This window comes from Hyalella azteca, unplaced genomic scaffold, assembly GCF_000764305.2.
Source record: "Hyalella azteca isolate HAZT.00-mixed unplaced genomic scaffold, Hazt_2.0.2 contig8321, whole genome shotgun sequence".
Lineage (NCBI taxonomy): Eukaryota > Metazoa > Arthropoda > Malacostraca > Amphipoda > Hyalellidae > Hyalella > Hyalella azteca.
This window is the reverse complement of record NW_025938418.1, coordinates 17,300-29,412: the sequence shown is the minus strand read 5'-3', so window position 1 is coordinate 29,412 and position 12,113 is coordinate 17,300. Positions and strand designations below refer to the sequence as shown.

At 37.6% G+C, this 12,113-nt stretch overlaps 1 protein-coding gene across 4 annotated transcripts in view; it reads right to left on the bottom strand.

Annotated features, from left to right (window-relative positions):
- The window catches only part of LOC108667827 (receptor-type tyrosine-protein phosphatase kappa), a 77,867-nt gene extending 67,837 nt beyond the window's left edge, over positions 1-10,030 (bottom strand). For 3 of the 4 annotated variants that reach the window (XM_018154897.2, XM_018154898.2, XM_018154899.2), the window contains exon 1: positions 3,555-4,506. In XM_018154897.2, the coding sequence (XP_018010386.1) occupies positions 3,555-3,888 (334 nt within the window). In that variant the 5' untranslated portion in view covers positions 3,889-4,506. Of the gene's footprint in view, positions 1-3,554; positions 4,507-9,736 lie in introns of those variants that run through there. The other variant, XM_018154900.2, reaches the window with a different exon arrangement.
- Positions 10,031-12,113: the final 2,083 nt, after the last annotated feature.

The window sequence follows — 12,113 nt, the reverse complement described above, 5'->3', positions numbered from 1 at the left end:
ACGCAATTTCCTTACTTTATGTAATGCAATTTCAAAATACAACTTTAAATCCCATATAGTGGAGTCGTTTTATAAAATAAGTCAATGGAAACAAATTCTTCTCTTCGTTTGCCGTACTTTCCATTGAGAGACATCCTTCGTGTAATTACGTAAACTATACACCGTGCACTTCGGCGAAAATCATTGCTTTAGCGGCCTCTGATTTGCAAAGTTCATCGCTTGATTTCCTTGATTGAATAACCACGTTCATAAGTGAACATCAGCCTCGCAATAGTTGTCTTTGGCAAGCCCATTAAAATGTTTCGACATGAATTTAAGTTATTTGGAGAGACTATTTTGAAAATTGCTTGGAAGATTTTGGTTCTGCGCCATGTCAGAAGGTACATTCTAATCTTTCCATTTATGACCATAATATTTTACATTTTTAAATCATTTAAGTACGCTCACAAAATTTTATTTAGTTGGAGAGCAAATTAGATAACTTGGACAATCGACCATCTGTTCTGTCTTTAAATGGGAAATTTCTAGGTAATATCATAACTTTGTTGCTGGCTCCAGTGAAATGTTTGGAAATGATATTTTTACTAACATCATCAATTAAACTAATATTTTGATTATAAATAAACGAGTAAAATCTTGGGAAAGCATTCGTTCAGAAATCTACGTCAAAAAGTGAACATGTTTCAATAACCATATATTCAGACTCAAATTAAAACGAATGTTCCCCTAAACGTTCAGGTCTGAATAGTTTGTCTGTTAATTAATTTTCAATGAGGTGTCATCAAAATTAATTAACGACAGTCCTTGCACTTCAATGTTTAGAAGCCTTCTAAATCCAGGACAGGGAGAGACAGTCAATTGAAGGAGGAAGCTGAATTTTGATTAAATGAAAGAGACAGGAGGGAATTCTTACCAAGCCTGTGTTAAGTACTGAGCATTTTTAGCGCATTTTCTTATTTATGGAAAAAATTCACTACTTTGCTCACCATGTCCGTCTGTCTGTCTGTTTGTCAGTCTGTCTGTCCGTGACCTCAAGTTTTCGTCGACGAGAAAATGCGCTCTCTGTCACTCACTGCAGTGAGTACTGAGTTATATTTTTTCATCCCTAAACATCTTGAAGTTGTGGGTTAAAGATGGAACTCGTCTATTTGAATGTTGAAAAATCATGAGTTTGCTCGATGTGGTGATAAATGGTTCATTGTCAGATTCAAAAGGAAATCTCATATTGGATTTGTTTGGAAAGATAAGAGTTAAGATAATTTTTAAAATAGTTTTGACTGATAGTAGACCAGAGACTGTTGTTTTCGTCTGTGTATCGAGTATAAAATACAATGTTAGTTTTATTCTGGCTTCTTGAGTTATAATTGCTTGTATTATAAATTGGGTTACTGTTCATTACCCGCGAAAGATGTTACAGCATTCACAAACCATGTGATGGGCGCTGATCATCTGAAATTAAACTTTTTGGAATTCAAATATGCATTCTCATTGATGCTTCGATCATTTTTTCGTATGAAGTAAACTTATATATTTTTAAAGATTTGCTTAAATGAAACGAAAACTATCCAACACTCAATCCCATATTAGGAAAAAATTGATATATTCTTTTGCGAAAAATTTCAATTAATCTAAAAGTTTAACGTAATTACGTAACAAGCACAGTTAGTGCACGTGTATAAAACTCGTCCTAGAATGTTCTTCATAACATTATGAAGGATGATTATAACATTATGTTATAAATCCCATTCGTGACGGAATTTTCAAACAATATCTTTTATATTCCCACAAATGCTCATGCATTCGTTTGATTGTATTGAAAGATATCTCCTCGGCTATTGACCTTGCAACACACATTCCGTCTTCCGTACACACTATCATAATGTTTCAATATCACTTGAAAATATATCTTCTGTATCCTTTGATTTATTGCAGTTAAATTTCATATTTCCATTTGCTCCTCTGTTTATCATAGCTACAAATGCAGGACAAAACAATCCACCTTTCATTCACCGTCGTTTTTATGCAAGAAGAATCGACTGACGTGCCTCACTTTTTTGAGCGCAGCTGGTGAAAACAAGCGTCAGTTTTACCGTAAAATCACTATATAGATATAAAGAAGCTTCTCATTTGCAAAATCGACTGAATGTCGTCTCGCGCTCTATCAATTTTTCGATTTTTCAATAAAAAAATCATGAGAAAAATAAAAAAAAACCTTGTTGATTGCTTAAACACGCCGACTGTCGGCCGTCTCTGATTAGCTACTTTTTTTATTCCTCCATATTAAGTGGTAAAGAACTGTTAGGATAAATGGCTAAGTCGATGGAGAGTTAGTCGAGTTATGAAGAAAAAATTTAAGTTTCTTATCTAAAATTTTAATATGAATCAAGTCTTCCAGAAGATCGTTTTGAAGATCGTCACGAATTCAGGTTTCACATTTGATGAGTGACAGCTGAGTAACAAGCCAGAATGTGAGCTAAAAAATTCAAATTGCTGCTGTTATGTTGAACGTAGCTGGTTATGACTCGAGTGAAATCGCGCGTGCTATAAAATAGCGTGTAGAGCAATCAAAATTTTTCGCTGCAGAGAGACTAAAGAAATGAAAAATACGAAAGAAATGAAAACATAAATTGCTTTCAGGTGCAGGCCTTCAAAGTTAATGTAGTTAAAAAATTTCCTGTTGTCAATGTCCGTTATTATGACAATCGACCAGAGAGAGCAGTGCTTTGAAGCACCGTGTGCAACAGTGCACACCGTCACACGGCAAGCAACAGTGCACACTATCACACGGCAAGCAACAGTGCACACTATCACACGGCAAGCAGCAGTGTACACCATCACACGGCAAGCAACGTGCACACCATCACACGGCAAGCAGCAGTGTACACCATCACACGGCAAGCAGCAGTGTACACCATCACACGGCAAGCAGCAGTGTACACCATCACACGGCAAGCAGCAGTGCACACCATCACACGGCAAGCAGCAGTGTACACCATCACACGGCAAGCAGCAGTGCACACCATCACACGGCAAGCAACAGTGCACACCATCACACGGCAAGCAGCAGTGCACACCATCACACGGCAAGCAGCAGTGCACACCATCACACGGCAAGCAACAGTGCACAGCAAGCAACAGAAACGTTGAATGTCTTCGGCGTGTTCATAACAATAAATGTTCAGTTTCCTCTTATATCATATGATTTTTTTAGCTGCTCACGAAAAATCAAGATGAATTTAGGAAAAAAAAGTCAAAATACTCTGAGTCTATAGCATCGCAAATCACCATTAATCAGATATCAGTTTATACACTCAAATTAAAAAGCACGATCATCTAGTTAATTTAGCACCAGATGTAAACCAAACAAGTCAAGCATCCAATCTGAATTTGGAATTTCAAGATTTAAACTTAGATGTACATTCACTTACAAGCTGTTCTAAAATTATCCAACAACTTTGATGGATAGTAAACTGAATATCTCTGTAGTCAAATTCAGCTTCTCGAGATGGACTCACATGAATGCTAATAAAACACTAAGAACATTACACACTTACTAATTTTGATGAGTCCGTAAGACAGCATGGAGAGCTGTATTCTGTTGGGTATGGAAGACAGCGAAGCAGAAGCAGAATTAAAGACACTTCTTGACCTGCGAGGCCTCTCTTCAGTCCGTGATGAAGATTTAGATCTTCCTTTTGGTCTAGACCGACTTTTATGCGATGAACTTCCATTGACGGCAACGGCGGTGTCGCTGCCTTCGCTTCCTCGGAGTCTGGAGTCTTCGTTGACGGAAATTTCGGTTCCATCCGCGCCCAAGGACGCTGCCCGCTCCAAATTCTCTGACGCGTGGCTCGGCATATTCACCCCAACAGTTCCTCTGTCCCGCATTTTGTTGCGAAAAAAATTATGTATTTATCCCGTCAATAACAGGGCCTAATTTTAAATGTATTTTTTGCTCGTTAAACGCCAGAAAATCCTAGATTTTTTATGATATCAAACGCTTTCCGATTCGCAACAAAAACCGAATCAATCCACTTACTGAATCACCCTTTCTATGCAGACAAAAATTTATGGCGAATGAATGTAAAGTTTAAACTCCCGAATTTTTCAACCTGATAAGCTATTGGTTTGCATCTGATTCCTAGTAAAATTTCTGAAGATTATATGGAATGTTTCCTTAATTTCAGGATTTCATAAACCCATCAATCTAATTTTCAAAAAATAATCAGATTTCAGAAGTATCATATTAAAGTTATCTGACACATATATTTCTTCACGCTCCTCTACGAATAATTTTCTGTTTTATCAATAGAGTACTGAAGTATATTCATTCAATATTTTTATCGTAGTGGTGATTATACCGATTCGTGATTATACCGCGCACATATTCCTCAAGTCATAAGCTGACGACCAAAACTAGAACTGCGGCAGTAGATGCTTGGCAATCGAGCGTCTCTTCATCATTTTGAAAATACTCGTATTAATATAAACTTAAAATACACGACATTTCCCTGAAAAAAGCAGGACAAATTATAAAATTAATCTAAAATTCACTTCATGCTTTGAATTTTGATGACACTTGCCTGAAGAATGAGAGCTCACTTATATGGTAATAATAAATCAACGAAATTTTAGCAACGTTAATGCGTTCTTAGCTTGGTGCTATAAAAATAATAAACTTGAAAGACATATTTTAAATTCATGTTAATAAATTGTTTCGTCTAAGAAAAGTTAAGCAATTAACACGATTGAACATATTCTCGAAAACTTCTGGGTAACATTAATTACAACTCATCAGTACGAATGATGTCTGCACTGTTTACATTATCAGGAAGAGTCTTGAGTTCGTTAATAATAAGTATCAGCTGCTTATGCTCCACAAGCTATCGAACAACATTGCGTGATGGCAATCAAAATATTGAGAATATTTGTTACAAATCTAATATTCACTTTTGAATAAATTTCACAGGATGAATATGTTAACGCTCTCCCCGTTAATTAATAATGAGGAACACTAGACGTTTGCGAAACGCGAATTTACAAAGACCAAATTGTCACTAAAAATTTGCTGTAAGCACGGGAATCCACCTCGAGGCAGCGGACGGAGCTGCAGCAACGGAACACATTTACGACAGCACTGAACCGCCTACCCGCTAGAAGCTGCATGAGCTGCAGCAGCTGCAGCTGCTGCAGCTGCTGCAGCTGCTGCAGCTGCTGCAGCTGCTGCTGCTGCTGCAGTACGGCCGTGCCAAGGACACTTTGTCTTGGGACCAAATCAAACGCTTGTAACGTTTCTCATACTAAATAGACCAAATGCATGCACTATCATGACACACATACCATCACGACACATCTAACACCATGAAACATATATTTTCATGATACAAATTATTTTGTTTCGAAAAATCCGTCTCCACCGAATATACATCTCCAAGATATGAATACCAACAGGGCACAAATATCATCACGACACATGCAACCTCACTGTGCAAGCCCTCGAAATAACAGTACATTACGATACATAAAAAATACATAATCGAAGTTGGTTTGAATAACACAGGATGTCGAGCGAGGAACAGAATTCTCTTAAGTTTATTATGAAGCATTCGCCATTATGATGCACAAACTATTACGAAAAATCTATCACACGATGCGTTCGAAATGGTATTCGTTCATCTTGAACGCGTCTTAACCAACCGGTCACAAATTTCGGTCATTTCACTTGACCGCAAAGGTAAATCGTTCGTGTTGAGCCGCTGGTATCTCGTCGCGCCCTCAAATCGTCTGTTTCTGCTAGTTATAAGTTACTGTGTTAGCATCGCAGATGTTGTAACATGCATGTACAACCGTCATCTTATATATGTGGGCATAGGCCGTGATCACACAAATATATCCTACGCTACGTTTCATCTTGGATCCTGACTGCAACACAAGATGTGGTCACGAGTACAGGAGACGCCTGTTTGTGCCATGCAGTTTGTGCAGCAGAAAGGAGTAAGCTGCATATGTGTGTCACTGCACCACAATATTTTTCTATGCTCATGCATGTTCCTTAAGTTCCTTCACCACAAAACGTGATGTACTCTGTTAGAAAAATTACCGTTAACGGTATTACCGGCGTTTCAGTGGCCGGTCGGGACGTGAAAAGAAACACCGTGTCGCCGTTTTTATTCTAATTTAACACTATAAATCCGTAAAACGTCTGATAAAAACGGTGAAACAGTTTATTTTCACGGAGTGACTGGTCACTAGAACGTTTTTTCACCGTTTTTTCTAACAGTGTACCGCCATATTTTATACTATATTCACTGGTTCTGTTGCCGATATATACTAATTCTATATGAAACTATTCTGATCGCAATGGTAACATTGTTAATGCTTTTATTTATACCATCCATTAATTAATGCTGCTATAGGATGTGTAATCTGGTCCAAATTCTTCGGCAGATGGAACATTTATAGACTCATGACTGTACACAACCTTGGAATTCGCTGTTCGCTTCCCTACTTTGTACCTAGAAATTTACGCCAATTCTTCCGATGATTCAGTGAGTTCATTTAGTCTATAGTCTCTTGTATGTTATCTACTTGCATCATATTGTTGAATATCACGTTACCCTTTTTATTTCGTGTCACAAAATTGTCTTTTGAATTTTGCAGAAATTACCATTAATAAATCCGATACAAAGTCTCATATTCATCATATTACTTTCACGGAATTTTGGGGAAACCTTTATATACATTTAAGGATGCTGATTAATATAATAACATAATAACATAATAATTAGTATTTCCATCGTATGAAAAGCTACACAAATTTTTGGCTACATAAATTCAGCGTTCGAAGAAAAATTGCCTGGAAAGTTAATTGTCGTACGAGGCAGTTTCATTAGTGACATAACATGCAGGAACGAACAATTTCAGCTCAGCTGCAATATGTGTGGGAAGGATTCATATGTCAAAAGCTTACCGCCGCTCGTCGCTTTGAATATTGTCACCGTCGATACGCACGTCAATGAAACCTCCATCAACACATCCTAGCGTTTATTAGAAAACTCAAGCGATGAGATCTGAATTTGTGCAACAATTTTTCAATTGTTTGGATATAGTCAGTTCGAAAAAGAAAACCAACAGCTGGACCCCCGCGATTTGATTCCATTATTGTTTTTAAAACTTATATTTGCCTATAGCATCCGGAACAAACACTGGTTATGCTATAACTCATGTACGCATGCGAATCCATTAGCGTGTACTAATACATTTGTAACGATAAAGACGTCCTGACATAACATTGGCAGCAACTGGGAAGAGTATCTGTTAGAAACAACGTAATTATCAGTATAAAAATTAATTACTGATCACGAAAATATCTTCCACATGTTAAAACTAGCATCCGCAACACCCAGTCATCTTGCTGTACATCATTATCACTATTACATTGCTCATATTCATGGCTTACCTGCGGCTAAATTCGTGCAGTACACTTGTTTTCGTTGGTAGCGTCTGAAGTAAAAATGAACATGAATACATATTTTGATGAACGTTCATAAGTAGGACGCAGATATAAAAAACTCGACGATAATCGATGGATGGTGCATATACATGTCCATTTTTAGCGCATTTTCTCATTTATGGAAAAAATGCACTATTGTGCTGGCCATGTCCGTCTGTCCGTTCGTCTGTCTGTCCGTCCGTGACCTCAAGTTTTCGTCGACGAGAAAATGCGCTCTCTGTCACTCACTGCAGTGAGTACTGAGTTATATTTTTTTAATATTATTCTCAGGTGAGTTCATGCCTGCTTTCATCGAAGTGTCGTGCGCGCGAGTCACGAACGGCGAAAAGTGTAGCAAGATAGCGACGAAAATGTACCTTAATTTTACCCAAATCATCCGCCGTTTGTTTTTCGATAGAGCAATGACAAAAATAGAAGTGGCTACATCAGCGCTGGGAAGTCGATGATTCACTTGTTTTCGTTTGTGCGTCTAGCCTCTCAACACAAACTAATCTCTGGCACCACGAGGCGTTTTTATGGTTATAAAAGGAACGAATTTTAATGTTTTTTAGTTCCTCTCAATAATGCAAACTTTTAATGCAAGTGTAAGTCATGATACATCACTTAAAGATTATTGTTGCGCTCAGAAACGATCAAATGAAAACAAAACAATCGAACCTCAAGAAAATTCTGCATGTTGGGGGAGAGATATTCGGGAGCGCTGTAACTCAACAATTTAAGCATTATATACAAGATTTAAATTAGAAAAACCATATGGATTAATATTAGAATTCGCCAAATATAGGTAATTATTTGTTTTAATATAATTATAAATATATTGATTTATGTTGAGTTGTTTTAGAAACGCGAATTACCCTTCTTCGCGCGTAGTTCTTTGAAAAAAATTATCAAAAAATTAAAAGACTTTTTAATTTTCTACTATTTTCAGTATAATTATATATCATTTAAAGTTACTTTGGTGTTATAGGCATTTATTCAATTATGTCTAGAGGAAGCTCATCCAATCAAGTAATATTTCCTATAAATTTCCGAAAATATTCGTTTGATGACCACATTTATAAATTACGACGCGGCAATTCCGAATTTTATAGAAAATTTTCTTTGTCTTTCGATTTGTCTCAACCCCAAAAAATTATATGCTGCATCATCCATACTTCAGTTTGACATCCTCTAATTCTTTTTGTTTATATTATACTGTTTCCAGAGCTCCATATATAGGCTTAAATGGGGAGCGTCTCGGTCAAAAATCGAACAGTTTGACTTTTCCGGTTTTTAGTACCATTTTAAAGGTCCAGAAATTGCGCATCTAAAAAGCCCAAAGTCATGTTTGTGCGTTCATTTGTTCGTTCACGACAGCCGTCGAAGCGCAAGTAAAGCCTATACCTTCAATGATGACAAATTTCGGTTTTTGGCTCTCATGAAAAGTTATATTTCAATCTTAAAAACATATCTTCTCCTATGATTTTAAGCTACAGCATTGAGAGATACACCATTCGATTCGTAAATAAACGATCTAGAGAATGGTCGTAGCTTTTTTGTAATTTCGTTATAGCTTGGAATATATTTTGCAAAAAAGGGGAGGGGGGAATTGTAAAACGGACGAAAAATCCCTGCCACCCACAAAAATAAGAATTTTAAAAGGTTTCATTGCTCTAATATAATTTAAATAGGCTTATTGCACTGTGCATTGCGGTGACATCTGCCTTCGAGGCGAAGTTATTGCCGATGGAGTTGCGCAGCAAAATAGTCGCCTAATATAGCGAACTTTTCTGGCGTGACAAACATAAGACAGAAACATGCTTGCTGGATGAGACGCAGAATTCAGAATTTCTCAAAAATGAGGAGTCTGCTCGGAAAGGTACGTTGTGGGTCTACTTTATGTTCTTGAATTGTTGTCAAGTATTCAGCATGTCACTTTATGTCTAAAGATGGATTAACAATAATTACCAGTGCGTCTAGCGTTTCCAAGTGCCTGATAACTAGAATTACAGTCCGAAGACATAAAATTCGACTTTAAATTTGATCTTCATTACACATATTTAAATATTTATAATAAGTTGTGTGGCATCACTACTTACATATTTAAATACTTACAATAAATTAGTGACATCACTACTTACATATTTAAATATTTACAATAAATTAGTGACATCACTACTTACGTTTAACAATCAGGGAACAAGACCTGTGTATAGCTGCCGTGTTGCCTGCATCGGTACTCACCAGCTGTGATTGAGCAGCTTGACGGACCGTGGGCTGGCGATTCTTGTGTGAAAAGTCTTCTGCGTTGAAAGTTTGCGCTGCGGGACGAATTTCTTCAGTGTAGCGAATAAATCAAATATTTCATTTTATTGGTTTTCGGTTCTGTTTTTTTTTCAATTCAGAAACCAATATTATTAAAGCCGTAATTTTACGGATTATTAAGCTTCAAACTGAATCAGCTCTTCCATAGACGAAAAAATGACATCGAAAATTGAAAGTTTTACGAAATATCTTTAAGCTTGAATTTTTATTCATCTTTTTTTTCATAGTTTCATACATTATTTCAAAATTTTGCTCTCATCGGTTGACTCCGTATTTTATTTCACGATGAATTTCTTACATCTTCGCCCGCAATGCAGGCCAATGTACAAATGTGACGATGAGTTTTTTACTCAATAACTAGATAAATTTCCCAACACTTTTTTCGTGCAACAATAATTGAAAGTGGGCTCTCATAATGTGCAGTTAAATGGTGAAAAAAGTGACACATGTGTTACACTTTCCCAGTAAACGACGAAGGTGAAGTAATACGATGATGGTTACAGTGAGTAATGAAGGAATCGATGACTAAATTTTTCTAGTTGCAACTAAGTTCTAACGTAACTGAGCGTTGCACAGCAAGCACATATATTCACTTGAGTGGTTAGTAGGCATACATTTGCTTCCTACTAATCCTACGAGATCTGCATGCTAGTGCGTAATTGTATAATGGGTATAAAAATTTATCTTAACAGCTCATCAGTCATGTTCAAGAGTCCACAGTTATGACATTTGTTTTTCTTGGGATTGGAACGATCAACAGTAGCAAAAAATGTTGGTTCTCAAAGAGGATTATTTTATTTTCAGACAACAAACACAACACTAGAAGACTTATTTCCTATTTCGACATCAAAAAACGTTTTCAGGGTCGGTAAATTATATAATCAGAAACACCCACTGCAAGACACACGATACAAGCCGTACAGACTTACAGTATATATACCAGCAAAGATGTAATTTCAACATACCATTTGCAGCTAAATATAAAAATAGCTTACAAATTCACGATCGGTAAATTGAACCGTAGTCGCTTCGTCGGAAGCTATGATGTTCTTGCAGCCTTTCGATGTTTTTTTGCTATCCGGTGGTTGAAGCCTTATTTTCCTGAGCGACTGACGCCTGGTGACTCGAGCTGTGACAGAAGTGCGTTTGTTGATCACCAACTTCCTTGAGTTTACTGCATGTGGAATTGACGAATTTGAAATCTGACAACGAGATGAACGGATTGGTCCAGGTGGAGAACATGTAGAGGAAGATGAAAACGGCGTCAATTCCATGTCTGTAGGAGACGAGGAAGTGGAAGGCAGACTACGTGAAGATGGAAGAGGCAGTTGAAGAAAATTCGTATCTAAGTTAGGAAAAGATGATGAAGAAGAAGCTAGGTTATCAATTTCAGTTTGAACATAAGGAGGTGAAGACGGAGGTAAAAGTATTGAAGAGGACTCGATCGTTGAAGAGCAGCAATAAGTAGCTGTGGTTGTAGTTGTTGAACACCTTGGGGAAGAGCACAGCAGTGAAGTGATAATATTTGTTGACGCGGGACGGACCAATGACCCGTCCCGCTCATTATCAAATAAACACAATAAAGCACACACAAAACAGAATGAAAACGAAGAGGAACACTGAGAGTACGATCAGGAAGACGTTAATTGGGACCATGGACACCGTGGCGACGTGAGTGTATGTCAGCAAAATAATAAGAACTCCGAGATAAAAGCTGTACAGGAAGATGCGAACTCCCCACCACCCTACGGCGCTAAGTACCAGCTTCAGAGTTCTCCTTGGTTCGTCGTCTTCTTCTATGCTCAATGTAGCTTGGACGCTCCTTGTTCCAGTAAATTCCCGCCCAAAATGGCTAATGCTTGGAGCCGTAACCATATTCCCTGCACCGATGCCTATACCCAATCCGGCTGCTCCGACTATGCCTCTGGAGCCCAGACTTCCAGAAATTGTTTTAGAGGCTGCAATACCAGTCTCAAATCCAGGCCTGCCATTCCTACCAAACGACCAGCTGTTGTGTAAATTTCCAGTAGATCCAAACTTCATTTTGTTAGTGTCTTTGATACTGCATTTGCTCAAAGTGCGACTTTCGATTGTGAGCTCCGTGGGGTCGAAAATAAGGGATTCGTTAGAATTGACTTTGGAGAGAACTCCTGGCGATCTCTGGCACTCACAATGTGATCCCAAATCCCCAGTAGAAAGTCTGTCCATGCTACGGCTTTCGTTGTGGTGAACATTTAAGTTTTTTTGGTGAAGAGAAGAAGTGGAACCTCCAATATTTTCTTCCGATGGCGCGGAA